At 47.2% G+C, this 14,811-nt stretch overlaps 1 protein-coding gene across 1 annotated transcript in view; it reads left to right on the forward strand.

Moving 5' to 3' along the window:
• Positions 1 to 11,330, forward strand: part of PTPN5 (protein tyrosine phosphatase non-receptor type 5) — a 118,069-nt gene extending 106,739 nt beyond the window's left edge. Inside the window, exons 10-15 of the mRNA XM_036763589.1 lie at positions 5,204 to 5,283; positions 6,360 to 6,497; positions 6,612 to 6,722; positions 8,774 to 8,934; positions 9,053 to 9,166; positions 9,783 to 11,330. Of these exons, the coding sequence (XP_036619484.1) occupies positions 5,204 to 5,283; positions 6,360 to 6,497; positions 6,612 to 6,722; positions 8,774 to 8,934; positions 9,053 to 9,166; positions 9,783 to 9,876 (698 nt within the window). The 3' untranslated portion in view covers positions 9,877 to 11,330. The remainder of the gene's footprint in view (positions 1 to 5,203; positions 5,284 to 6,359; positions 6,498 to 6,611; positions 6,723 to 8,773; positions 8,935 to 9,052; positions 9,167 to 9,782) is intronic.
• Positions 11,331 to 14,811: the final 3,481 nt, after the last annotated feature.

Here is a 14,811-nt window from a genome sequence, read left to right on the forward strand (position 1 = left end):
ATGCCTTCCCAGCTTTCCCCTTTTGTACAGGAAAAGCTCCATCTCAGAAGGGAACTAGAGATGTTTCCTCACATTTCAGAGGCTCTATGATGGTGATTGGTTGGCAGGCTGTAAGAGCAAGCACTCCAGCATATCCAGGATGGCCTTCTAGCACAGGTTCTTTAATCTCCTTTACTAGGAAAGTTAGCTTTTTAGGGGTCAACAATCTTCTTTAATTAGATATTAGTTCAGGGGAAAAGTCAGCACCCTGAACGTCAGAGAAAATACAGGCAGAGAAAGTTATGTTTCCTCTATTTCCATATCCACACTTTAGAATCTTAGAGCACTATAATTGATTGATGAAATAAAAGAGAGAAAGAGAGAAAGGAGGAAAAAGAGAAGCTGACTTGCCCCAAAGCTGAGATAGGAATCTACTCTTCATGACCTTGGTTAGAAATCTGAAGAATTCTCCTCTGTACAGGGCATCATGACCTCGTACAAAGAACCAAGGTGCCAATGTTTATTTAAGACCTGAATTTTAACTCTTAAACTCTCAAATCAATCTCTAGATTCTAAAGCAAGCAGTAGGTAGAGTGAATAACTTAATGTTCAATCTGGGCTTTTAAAAAATATTTTATTTATTGGGATATCTTGCTTCTGTAAAATGGAAGGGCAGAGATTACATATTTACCTTTCTTTGTATCCACAGGACTTAGCACAGTCCCTGGCACAAAGTAAACATTTGATATGTACTTGTTCACTGACTGTTGACTGAGCAGACAATTGTTCAAGGCTAGAAGGCTTCCTTCCCCTCTGTTAACCCTCCGCCTCTGAACCTAGGTCCTCCATGGACTCTCAAAACCTGACAGGAATAGTATCCAGAGAAGAGAATGAAACTAGGGGCTGGGGGGATTGGAGAGTAAGAGGCCCTGTGGTCTTTGCCTTTCTCCCGTCTTGGGACCCCTTGATGCAGAGCAGAAGGGGAATGAGTAGCAGAGTAGGGATTAGGGGGAGGCAAGATTGCCTATGGCACATCAGATAGAAGAAGCACACACCTGCTGTGATGTTATATCCCCTGTAGGGTGTAGCAAGGGAGGTGAGAGTGTGGCTAACATATTTTAAAAAATTATTGGAGCTGCAGATAGCGTGGTATCGTGGCTAGAGTCCCAAATTTGGAGTCTAGAAGTTCAAATCCCATCTTAGATACTTCCTAGCTATGTGACCCTGGGCAACACACCTGACTCATCTGAGCCTGTTTCTTCATCTATAAAATTGCGGTAATAATCTCATCTGCCTCACAGAGCTATTATGAGGACCAAATGAGATATTGTATCATATATATGTAAGATATTCATACAAACAGTATTACCATCATCACTATTCTGGGGAAAGATGAATGAAGTTGCCTTGAGATCTATGTAAGTATAAACCAAAGACCAGACCAGGGTTCCTCTGAGGCACTAAACCGAAGGGGCTAAGATGAAAGCAGTAGCTGGATACAGGATCAGAGATTTTAAGGCAAGAAGTTGAGTCCCACATCAGAGGAGAAGCCACATAAATGTCAGTCATCATACTGTGTGCTCGATTCTGAGCCCTCGAAGTTCTGGTTTTTTTTTTTATTATGTATAGGTTAAGGCCCTACTTCACCCTACAATGTCAGAGGAGCTTTGGAACCAAATACCATCCCTCCTTCCTTAAACATCACCTCACATCTGGAAGGGTGGCTTGGTAAGATAGCATTCACAGAAGGCCTTTAACAGATCTGGCACATGTAGAGTATATACCTGGCCTGTCCCCTCAGTACCGGAGGCAGCCATCACCCCCAAAAGTCTAGGATCTCTTGGACAATGAATTCTTACTGCCCATCCGTGATGTTGGACAAAGTATGGATAGGAAAGGGAGAAGAAATTGAGGTGAGTCCTTTATGACAAAGTTTATCATCTCTACCAGGATGACTAATCCATTGGGTGCCCACATTTGGGCTTTCACAATGGTACATTCACTGATAGATTGCAACATCTGGGAATATGTGATGGTAAACTTTCACCTATTGAAAAGTAATGCCCAACAGATGTTGTGTTGGTTGAGTATCTGGGCAATTTGAAAGTTGGTTCTTAGAGTTGGTGTAGATGATGATGGAGAATGATTCTCCACTCAAGATGGTCCCTCAAAGCCCCTGGTGTAGGTTTTACTGTATAATAAATAGCTCTTTCTCAGTATTTGGTTTTCTTCTGCATTGAGCAGCGTGCAGAAGAGACAGCACCCACAGTGACACTGTATGCATCCTTTTCTACAATGAGCTATTTCTGGGGACCCAGCAATATCAAGAAAGAGATAGGTGAACTGGGTCTAAAGGTCTGTGGGTGTATGTTACATGCCCAGAAAGCCTTTGGGTACTTTAGCAGATTGGTTAGAGGTGCCATCAGAGTAGAAAATATGGGGATAAAATGATAAGCTAAGGAACTGGTGTCAGATTTTCATAGAGTCAGAGGTCCCCTACTAGAGTATCACCACCTTGAATATGTGTGTGTGTGTGTATGTGTGTGTGTGTGTGTGTGTGTATGTATATTCCTTGTCAGCCTATTATTTACCCAAGGAATTCAGCCTTCCTCCTCAAACTAACATTTCTCTGGTTGGGCAACTCACTGGTGCTGGCATTAACCCTGAAATAAGTTTAAAACTAGATTGGTGTATTGGGCAAGTTCCTGTGAATACATGAGGACATCACCCAGGTAACCTGCAACTCCTTGGCCCAGTTATGCGATATTAAATCTGTAGATCTCTGAAATACCACAGGGCCTTGTACAAACCAAACAACTTCACCTGGTATTCATATAAGCCATCCTGGATCTGGAAGACCTTTTTCACCACCCTTATGTATCCAGAACTGGTTGTCTCCAGAAATCTCATTTTGTTGAATATTGGTGCCTTAGCCATCTGTTCTATTAGGCAGGGTATAGAGAACCATTCCTAGATGGTGATGTGGAACAGGATTCTCTGGTTACAGCAGCCATCTTTCACCACATTTCTCTTAAGCAGATGCTGTCTGACTCAGCTTAAAGAGATGAAGGACTAGACGAACCCCTCTTTCAATTTTTCTCCAAGAACTACCATAGGGTCCCAGTACTTGTCCTGGTCAGTAAGCAGATCAGGGTAGGACTGAGGCTTCTAGAGGGAGGTGGCTCACATTATCATGTGGCCTGTACAGGTGTGACTTCTCTGGCCCCATTGTGCTAAACATACTAGTCCCAGGAAGAAAACTTTTACTCAGAGTCTAATTCAGTGCCATGGTGAGATGCAGTATGCATCCGTTCTGGACCATATAGTCAGAAGTACAAAGGTAGAAAGTGACTTTCCACAGGTCCTATGATGGTTATATTTACCAGGACAGCCAACCAATCCCTGGTGTTACTAGTAAAAAAAAAAGATCAGATTATATTCAGGGTGAGTACCTTGCACTGTTTTCCCACACCCAACATGGCTTGGTCTTCTTAGGCACTGGTCCAGAATGAAGTGGATGCCCATTGGCTATATCAGCTGTCATTACAGTGTTGTGCTATTCCTGGGATGCCTGCTTTCTGTGGACTGGGACCAGATCCATGAAGTTCTAAGAAGCTCATTATTCTGCCATTACCAAGACCCAAGATTTACAGGGATTATGGCAGGTTAATCCTGAAGGCCAGGAATGGGTGGGCCATAGGACAAGATGTAGGGATCCATTGACTTGGGGAACAAAGAGACTTTCACCACCTCCCCACCTCCTTCCCTACAGTCACTGACAGTCTAGTATAGATGACTTTATGCCTGAGTGAAATGCTATGCTTGAATAACATGGGCAAGCCAGACAGTACCCCACAACTTGTACCAGTTCCTCCTGTCATCCAAGAGATTCCCCAAATGTGATTTGGGTGAGTTCTAAGTAGAACTGTAACCAGCTATATCTGCTCCTGGAACAAATTGGTTGAGCCAGAAATGGGTGAAGGGATAGGGTACAGTGATACAATTCTGCCTACATGGAACAGAAAGATGACAGAAAAATCCAGAGTGTGGGATATATGGCCATACTATGGAGTATCTGACTGGAGAGGTAGAGGGAAAGGGAAGATCTGGTGATACAGTGGCTCTACCTTGGATTTGTCACTTCAAGAAATGAGGTGGGGGATCCTTTTCTCCTTGGAGGGATAGAGGAGAACACTTCAGTGGCCACCACAAGGACAGAATCTTGGCAGGGTGGTCAGAGATGATTGTACCACAAAATTAGAGAAGTCACGGGTTGATAGTTGTGGTGAAAAGAAAGCACATTCCTTCCAAGATATTATTACCTTAAGGCAAAGTACCACTTGCCCCTTGTTAGTTACAAATCTGGTATTTGATGAGAGCAACTTCAGCCATTAAAGCAGAATTCAGCGCTCACATATTGTTGGATAAGTGCAGAGACAAGTTGATGGCTCTCTCATCCAGGCTTATTTTTTTGGGATTGGAATGACAAAGTATGCCAAAAACTGATCCACCAACTTCTGACTTTGGGTCTGGAATGAATAGGCATAATCTCCCATGGTTCCTTGTTCCTTCTGGAGTCCTCAAAGGACTCCAAGCACATGCAGGCAGTGTTTTCAACATTGTCCACCAGGACAGTTTGTTTAGGGAGCTAGGTAATGTTATCTTACCCTAGCGGATTTGGAGAGTGTTAACAGGGTCAGTGATTAGAACAATCATAAAAGCTGAATGCAATCCCCTCTTGAGAGTCAGATCAAGACACAAGAAAGCAAAAGCCAAAAGCCACCAAGAGTAAAAATTGGGGTTTTTCTGGAGCATCCAAATCTAAGGGGCTAGGGTATTCATAGGATCCTAGCACAGAAGCCGAGATTTCAAGCAGGCAAGGTCAGTACTGGAATAGAAAGGTAAAATGGAAAAGTATCAATAAACTCGAAGTCCAACTCATCCATCACTTGAAATCTCCCCTTCCCCCTGTTAATGCATGATCTCCATTCCCACCACCCTGTACCTCTGAGTTGCTTTTGGCCCTTCAGTGCCCCCAGGATCTCAGGGGACTTTGAGAGAACATTTGTCTCCTCCTCAACAGGCAAGGCTGTCCTCCTATCATTGAGTGCTAAGGTTCAAGTGTCCCTGTTCTAAGTAAGAAGGCACCTGAGTGGTTGGGGAATAGCCTGCAAACCCTGCAGAGGAAGGAATGAGCCAATGACTTCCCCTGTTTCTTTCCTAGACCCCCACAGCAGGGTATGCCTTACCTCACCAGACCAAGATGACCCCCTGAACTCATACATCAATGCCAACTATATAAGGGTGAGTATCCCCTGCCCCTACAGCCTCTTGTCAAAGACACCCTTGCCCCAGACTGCTCCATTCCAGCCAATATATCATCCATGGGGAGAAGAGCCAATAGGGTGGATCCCACACTCTACCCTAATGGGTGGCAAGAAAGAGAAATTCAAAATGGCTCTAGAGGACTAGATTATTAACTCATACCTGCTTCAGGGCAAAGAAATGGAGACCTGGGGGTCCCTAAAACTGGAATTTCCCTAGAACTGGGATAAAGAGCTGATGGAAGGAAGCTACTCCTTAGCCTTGGAGGCTATAGGAGAGAGGCAGGCCTGACCACTACAGTCAAACTTAGTTATTTTAATTTGATTCACCTATAATTATATTTACAGGACTTATATTTACAGGAGTATACATTTCTGGGGCAGCTAGATGGTGTGTTTAGATCTGACCTCAGATACTAACTGTATGACCCTGGGCAAGTCACTTAACCCTGCCTTGTTTGCCTCAGTTTCTTCATCTGGAAAATGAGCTGGAAAAGGAAATGGCAAACTGCTCTAGTATCTTGGCCAAGAAAACCCCAAACGGGGCCACAAAGAGTTGGACCCAACTGAAATCATCAAACAACATTTCTGGAATTTCTGTCTTTCTTTTTTGCTACTTATAAAGAAAGAATTTACTAATTGACTAGAAATCATTAACAAGATTTCTGTGGAAATTTCAATTTCAAAGCATCTGTCCAAAAAAAATTATTCAAATCCTAATTACAAAACATTCTTCTCTAAAATTAAAGTAAATCGGGGCAGCTAGGTGGCGCAGTGAGTAGAGCGCCAGCCCTGGAGTCAGGAGGACCTGAGTTTAACTTGATACACTTAATAGCTGTGTGACCATGGGCGAGTCACTTAACCCCAAATGCCCTGCCTTCCATCCTCAAAAAAAAAAATTAAAGCTCTTAAGGACTTGGACGAGGCAACACTTTGTTAGCCTTTTTTAATTACCGCTCTCTCTCGCCTGAGATGGGGATCAGTGAAGGATAAGTGTAGAAAGAGGGCCTATGTGATGATGATACAAGCCTCCCTTCCCCTGCCTGTGGCTTTTAGGGCTATGGAGGGGAGGAGAAGGTGTACATCGCCACCCAAGGACCCATCGTGAACACCGTGAGTGACTTCTGGCGGATGGTGTGGCAGGAGCACGCCCCCATTATCGTGATGATCACCAACATTGAAGAAATGAATGAGGTAGAAGCGGCAGTATCTCTGTGATAGGGTGGAGGAAGTGGTCCAGAAAAGGGTTGGGCTAGGGTGGGCAAAGCTGAAGAGCTATTCCACTAAATGTACCTCGTACGCTTACAGAAATGCACAGAGTACTGGCCAGAGGAGCAGGTTGTGTATGACGGGGTCGAGATCACAGTGAAGCAGGTCATCCAGGCTGATGACTACCGGCTTCGGCTCATCACCCTGAGGGTGAGACCTTGGGCTGGAGAGAGGGGAGTTACAGGGGGCCAGAGTCGGTGGTGACCAAGAAAAGACCGACCAGCCTGAGGGAGCAGAGAGTGGGCAGCATCTGTCTAACCCACTTACACAGTGGATTCGAACAGAGCCCCAGGAGCCATTCCTTTGGAAAGGTGGGTTTTGGGGGTAGGGAGGAGTGGGGAAGACCCAGGCCTATCTGGGAGCTCTAGGGAAGAGGATTCAAGATAGCTGCCAAGCAGGGACAGTGCTTTTTACTCCCTTCCCCCACAGCAGGAATCCCAGTTCCCATCACATCTGAACAGTCTGCCTCACTTCCGTGTAGTCGATCATCTCTCCCTTGTGTACAAAGCCTCGTAGGCTTGTAAAGCCCATTCACAGACCTCGTCTTAACCAATGAACATAATAAACATTCCTCTGAGTTAGGTGAGGCAAAAGATTAGTATCTCTTTTGTACAGCTGAGGGAACAAGAGTACTGAAGAAGTGATAGCACTTGCCTGTGGTCATAAAGGGAGTAAAGGAAGTTGCCGGCAGGCTGGGACTGGAATCCAGGTCTCCCAACTTCTAGTCTCTTCTTGCTACCCCTCTACTGTGGCTCTCAGCATCTGGAATCCAAGGGGAAAGGCAGACCAAACGGGGAGACTTCAGTAATCTGTACTCCATGTATCATTAAATAAGATGGGCCCAGAGAAAGCTAGAGTGGGAGGGGCACATCAGTAGTGGAGCTCTTCCAAATCCTCCCCCTTCTAGCTCTCTTACCGCAAAGGTGAATCAGGAATTATTTTCCATTTTTTAAAAAGAAAGAAAGGCAGTATGGCAAAAGCAGGTACCTCCCAACCTTGTGGAGACTGGACAGGCAGAATCAAAGAAAAGTTATTGTGATGTAGAAAGATCCTGGGATTTAGAGTCAAAGGACCCGGGTTCAAATCCCAGCTCAATTAATCACTATCTTTGTGCCTTTTAGAAATTTATTTAACCTCCCTAAGCCTTGGCTTCCTGTTCTATAAAACAGGGTGGCTAAACCAGATTGGAGGTGTCAAATCCTCCCCAGTGTAGCCAAGTTAAATTAAAATGCAATTGAAAAATATTTAACAAAATAAATAAAAGTACAGTAAAACATGTTACGTTTAAAAACTAAGTCAATGAGGCACACTTCATGCTAGCCTTTTTTTCTTTTTCTCTCTTTTGTTTTTGTTTTTGGGTTGGTTTTTTTTTTTTTGATCCTGTTCCTTCTTTCTCATGATTCATATCATTGATCACAATTCTTTTCCATAACTTGACTAGTGTGTAAATTAATTCAATGCAAAGTTATATGTGGAAGTTATATGGGATTTCATGCCATCTTGGGGAGGGAGGGGGAAGGGAGGGAAGAAAATCTGGAACTCAAAATTACGTAGAACCACGTATTGTAAACTAAAAATAAAAAAAAATAAAAAAAATAAAAAGTAAGTCAATATGTGTCCCGCTTAGGTATGGATTAGTGACCCCTATTTCTATTTGAGTTTTATGTCACTGGATGAGATGATCGACTTCCAGTTCTATTTGGAGCGGGCTTCATTCTGTCCAGAAATGGCCTGACATATCCATCAACATCAGAATCTCCAAAGTCCAAAGATAAGAGATCAGTCTGAGACCCCTCCCCACTGCCCCTAACTCTCACCTCTTTTGAGGCTTCCATGGTGTCCAAGGCAGGCAGCCTTGAGGCAGGTTAGGTGGGTGCTGATAGGGGCTTATACAACCTTTGCCTAGGACACGCATTGAACCTACAGAGTAGCTTCCTAACCATGAAGTTAGCACAATAGGGCACCGTGCCCAGAGAGAGCCTGGCCAAGCTGGGAGACTGAGCAGAGTCTGCCAATTAACAGGCTGACCCTAGCCAGAGAGGACAGGCAACACTGGTTATGTACAGCCTCACGCTTTCCCTGGGGAGGGGAAAGATAGAGAGTGGGAGAAGGTTCAGAGGACTTCCCACCTGCCTTCATGTAAGTGGATGGACTAAAATCAAGTTGGGGGTCTCACTCCCCGTTATCTGACTCTCTTGCAGAGTGGGACTGAGGAGCGTGGCCTAAGGCATTACTGGTTCACTTCGTGGCCAGACCAGAAGACCCCTGATCGAGCACCCCCCCTATTGCAGCTGGTCCTGGAGGTGGAGGAGGCAGCCGGCTGGGAGGGGCAGAGCTTTGCTCCCATCATCGTTCACTGCAGGTGGGTACCTCAGGCCGAGCAGAACCCCCCCCCCCGCACTTCTCCCCAGCCTGACTTTCTGCCACCCTCCCCAATTCGGTTCCCTGGCTGTCACTCAGAAGCTTCTCTCTGCCCCCAGTGCTGGGATCGGGAGGACTGGCTGCTTCATCGCCACCAGCATCTGCTGCAAGCAGCTGCAAAGGGAGGGCGTGGTGGACATCCTGAAGACAACCTGTCAGCTCCGGCAAGACAGGTCAGTGGTGTGGGCGGGGGAGGGAGTCTGGCGAGTCTGACCTTGCCAACTATTACTCAGGCCAGGCCTGACACAGAGTGGGACGGGGAGAGATGGTTTCTGAGGGATAGGCACTATTTGGAACCATGAAAATCAACTCCCAATCAATCAGCCAGCATTAGGCCAGGTGCTGGGGAGAGAAAGACAAAAACAAACTCTGCCTTCAAAGAGCGTCCTGCAGAAAGGAAGAGCAGAGTTTCTGACTGCCTGAGGAATGTGGAGGCCTTGGAAGCCAAGGAAGCTTCCTTCCTTCTTCTGGTCATTCCTTCCAGGAATAGCCCTTGGTGCCACTGGTGCCCACTGCTCATGGCCCAGCAGACTAAATTTAGGAAAGACCACCTAGTGGAGACAGAAAGATGGTACCCCCTTCTACCCCCTGGGCAGTTAAAGCCCGTCTCCGCCACAGCCCTGAATACTGCTGGAGCCCAGGTACCGATCTGGGTCTGGTCTCAGTAACCATCATGCCTGGGGAAGCTACCTCTGCTCCCCTCTCCTTGCCTCCCACACCCCCTATTCTTTTGACTCCCTGGACCCTGCCCCTTTGACTCTCCCACCCTGCCCTCTTCTGCTCTGCCAGGGGCGGGATGATCCAGACCTGTGAGCAGTACCAGTTTGTGCACCACGTCATGAGCCTGTATGAGAAGCAGCTTTCTTCCCAAGCCAAGGAGTGACCGTCACTCCTTGGGCCGGATAGCACAGCCCTGGCCTGAGACCTGCCTAGCCTGGGGAGAGTCCAGCCAGGGCCCAGGGACCGGCCAAGGCCTAGGAGCATCCTAAGCTCCTCCTTCAGCTTTGTTTTGTGCTTCGCTTCATCTGCTCTGTCTGCACCAGCCGTGAGAACCCCTTCCAACTGCAGCTCTCTCTACTGTAAATACCAGAACAGGGGGTCCTGGGGCCAGGCGCAATCAGGCAGCCGGCCCAGCCCCTACCCCGCACCCCTGCTGAGCCCTGCCCTAGCTCTGGCTTACCCAGCTTACCCCCCCAGACCCATTTTTTTACTTGATCCAAATACTGTATGTGCTGGGCTCCATGTATCCCACTGTCTGTCCATCTGTTTCTAATGTTTTAACCGGACACTGTGTCTCCTCTGCCTGGGCTAGGAGCCCACTCTGGGGAGCATCCCATTCCGGGGAGGGAGGGGGAGCCTTGGAACCCGGCTTACAAATGGGAGCCAGGTAAGGAGTGAACTCAGGGGGGCCTAAAGAGTCTGGGAGAGAAAGGATGGGGCCAGACTCTGCCCCCTGGCCAGAACTTCTGCCTGCTCCTCCTGCCCACAGCCTTAGGCGGCCCCCTCCCTGCCTTAGGCTTTCCCTTCAACCACAGGTTACCCCCTCCTCCCCTCCCCTAATTCTAGGCTGGCTCCCCCCAACAATCCCCAATGCCAGCCTTAAACTTCATCTACCACCTACCCCCAGCCTTGGGCTGCCCAGCCCACTCTTCCCTTACCCCACCCCCAACCTGAGGATGTCCTTTTCCCCAATCCTGGTGTAGCCAACACCCCTACATTAGTCTTAAACATTCCCCTCCCCCATCCATAAATTGCCCCCTTCTCCCATTTCCCAACCTTAGGCTCCCCCTTCCCCGGTAATAAGTTGCTCCTTACTCACCCGCCTCCTAAGGCTTCCCTTACCCACTACCCCTACCCCCAGGCTGCCTCTGCGGAAGAACAATCACAAATTTTAATTTACTCCCCAACACCCAGAGAAGGGGCACTTCCTACTAGGCAGTTCCATCTCCTAGAGGAGAGGGAAGAATGGGAGGGAGAAGCAGTGCTTTTGGGCACAAGGACTCCCCCTAGGAAGAACTGATGCCCCTGGGGCCTAGTGGGGAGGGCTGGTGGGGAGGGGAAGGGCAAGGGCTAGCCCCAGTTCTGTGCAGAGTATTTTTCTGTGTCACTGTGGGGAAATTCTTCCCAAATCGTGTATCCGTGGGTATGTCCCATGTCTGTGAGTGCGTAGAGAACGCATCAGCGGGGTGTGCATGATTTTGGCAATATGTGTTATCTTGGAGCCACGTGGTTTTATAGCTGACTTTAAGTATTTAATCTATGGCAGACAGAGGCGTCTTTTTATAACTCTGCTCGTGGTCACTGAATAGAGCAATAAACATGGCATTTTGAGCAAAATCGGCCTTGCTCTGTGTGACTTCCACATATATAATGCACATTTCACAGCCCCTCTCCTCCCAACTCTGGACCACTCCTCTCTGGACCTTTGTTCTGGACTCCCCCACCCAACAACTAATCTCATATGTTTATTGCCCAGTCAGGCCTCTTGGCTACCTCCCTCTTGTGGATGTTAGGGCCACTTGTTGGCTTGTATGGTTCAATTAAGGAAATTTTCATACTCCACTCTCTAGCTTCCCAAGAGAAATTCCCACAAAGCATTTTTTACCTACTCCTGCCAAGGCCAGGGAATCCAGAAAAGTTACTCCAAAGGAGAGACCCCTCTGACCCAGGACAACTTCCACCTTGTCCGGCTTCCTGACTTTCCCATCTGTATGCAGATTAGGAAAGAAGTGGCCTTGTGTAGAGAGGGAACCAGGGTGGAGATGGTTTCTGTTGCTCCAAAAGCCTGGCTTCACACACAAAGGATCCGGATGAGATAAAGCATGTAAAGACTTTGCAGACCAAAGTCGCTACATAAATGTCAAGTTCTCTTCAGTGGCATTACCCCCTACCCTCTCCAAGTCCCTGCAGGTCTCCTCCCCCTCCTTCTGGATCCTCTCTCAAACCTTTGCAGGCATCTTCTCAGCTCTCTCTACCCCTATCCCATGTCCTCCCCTAGGGCCTCAAAGCAGCTGCAGCCTCAGGTTTTTTCCCTTTTAAGGCCCTGGATCGAAATGTCAATGTCACCTCCCAGGGCCTGGGGGAATCCACGAGGCTTAGATCCCAGCTCAGAAAACTATTCTAACCATCGCCCTCCCCAAAGGACAGAGCAAATGTAGCTCTGATGACTGATGTCAGACTTGCCCGGAAGGGCCCTACCTACAGAACTGGAGCAGAAGGGGATGGGGTGGTGAGGAATGTTAATCCATGACTTGAGCTAAGCCCAGGACATTGAGAATGGGAGAGGGAGGGGATGAATCACACACTTTGGCCAACTTTTCCCTGGGACACAGTCCTTATGTGCATCCTGAATCTTCCAAGGAGGTCAAAATGGGGAAGTCTATTATTGTCAGCCAAACCTACTCTGACTCACGTTGGAGAGGGGGAGGGCAAACCCCACTAATTTATTTTCTAGGTGTTTGGAACACAGGTCATTCCTAATGATGAACCTCAGGAAAGGTACCACCCCTCCTGGAGAGTTGGGAGGATGGCATGAGATACATTGCCCTCATCTGAATAACATCTTTAATATCTCATGTTTGCCTTTTGCTCCCTTGGCCTAATTTGAGGTCTTCATTCTCTTCCTATTTCAGAGACAGACCTGGGGCCTTAATCCTTTCTAGAAATAGAAGTGGGGAAGATTCCCTCTATTATTCTAATCTGTCCTATCGTTCTGTTCTCAATTCCTGCCAGGATCTTCATTACCTCTTACCCCTCCCTACCTCACCTGGCTCCCCTCAGCACATACCTAACACATCAGCAAACAGAGACAGAATCTGGAGAGTCCCTCAGGACAATCAGCTTGCTTTCTAGTGGAAAGTACTGGATTTGGGGGGTCAGTAGACCTGTGTTCTGTTGATAATTCAGACATTCACTAGCTCTGTGACTCTGACATTTACTAGCACTAAGCCTAAAGAAGGCTTAGAGAGGTATTGCTGTCCTCAAGTAAGTACTGAAGTCTATCTTGTGGAAGAGGAATTGTTCTTCTTGGCCCCAGAGGGCAGGACAAGCAGTTTTCTGCTTGAGGTAAGAAAGCACTTCCTAGCAATTAGAGTTATCTAAAAAAAAAAAAAAATTGGAATGGTGTGCTGTGAGAGGGAGTGGGTTCTGCCCCCCCCCCCTCCAAGCAGAGATGAGAAGGCCTCTTGTACAGTATATTGGAGAGGATTCTCTCTCAGCTATGGGTCAGACCGGATGACCTCTGAGGTCCCTTCCAAAGTTGAGATTCAGTGACTTGTCCTCACCAAGCCCTGCTTCCCTCACCTATAAAATGAGCCCAATAACACTTTGTACTACCTGCCTCACCAAGCTATTATGGGGGAAAAAGACTTTGTAAACATTGAAGTGCTAAATCAATATAATTATTATCATTGTTATTGTAAGAAAGGCAAAATCACAGACCCTCACAGACTCCAGTTGCTTCTGGTAAGCTGTCCAAAAAGTAGTGTGGATGTCAGCCTCCAAAGATGTCCCTGCTGTCCATTTGGGGAATGGGTCATTCCCGGCCCCCCTGCAGCTGCTGGCTTTGGCAAGGAGTGGGTCCCATGGGAAAGAATATTTAAAGTGCTGCTGACTGCACTCCCTGTCTGTCCAGTGCTGAGGCAGCCACCACAGGGAAGTGTGAAGTGTGAGGCTGGGAGCTGAAGATACAGAGAGTCTGAGTGTGGAGCCTCCAGGTACAAATCAGAGTCCAAAGCCACCAGGAAACAGCTCAGAAGGTAAAGTGGCCAAGAAGATGGAGTTGATATTTCTACTGGGATAAGGCTGACCCATCCATCACCACCATCCTCAGGGAGGGCGAGAGGAGAAGTGGGGAGGGGTGTGGAAGAACGAAGATGAGAGGGAAGAGTCAAAAGATGGGGTGGGGGTTTGAGAGGAGAGTTGGGGCCAAACTGCCAAACTGGGCACTGAAAATAGGTAAGAAGGATAGGCAGTTTTAAGGCATATGCTAGAGTATTATCCCAGGTCTGGTAGGCTTCAGCAACAACCTTCATATCACACATGGTGAGCTGACTTCCTTGCTCACAAGAAGGTGTTGGTCACCCTTTGAAAAAGCCCTATACTGGGAGTCAGGAGACCTGGGTTCTAGAGATGGCTCCCCCATTGACTATGTGACATTGGGCAAATCATAGGAATGGGAGTGGGAGGAATGGAGATACCTAGTGCCTGGGGTCAGGATAAAGCTACTGGAGCAGACGGCAGGTCATCTGTCTGAGCCTTGCCATCCTCTTCTGTAAAATAAATCTCAAAATCCCTGCTTCACAAGGCTGTTAATGAGACTCCAGTGAGGCTGCATTTATTACCATGCTTTGTAAACTTTTAAGCTCAGCATTCACGAGCATTGTTTTTATTATACTTAAAATTAAGACTCCTGAGGGCAGGAAAGAAGATCTGCCACAGCCTCTCTTCATCCCCTGATCCAGTTTGAGTCACAAGAAGCTCTTTCTCAGGTCTATCTTTCATTTCTACCGCTTTGGTGCCAAGCCATCTCCCTCCCTATCCCTCAACAGCTACAGCCCAGTGGCCATAACTGTTAAAGAGCCCCCACCCCCCACCCCCACTGCTCTTCTACCCCAGAATAACGGAGTTCAAATCTCAACTCTTTCACTTACTACCTATATGGCCTTGGGCAAATCAGCTGAACTCTTTGGCCCTTAGTTTCCTTATTGGTAAAATGAAGATGGTTGGACTCTAAGGGTCTCTTACAGCTCTAAAACCATATAGAGATTCTTCAGACTTCCTGAGAATGAAAATCTGGCTGATTCAGCAAAGTTGCCCT

Source organism: Trichosurus vulpecula, chromosome 6, assembly GCF_011100635.1.
Source record: "Trichosurus vulpecula isolate mTriVul1 chromosome 6, mTriVul1.pri, whole genome shotgun sequence".
Taxonomy (NCBI): Eukaryota; Metazoa; Chordata; class Mammalia; order Diprotodontia; family Phalangeridae; genus Trichosurus; species Trichosurus vulpecula.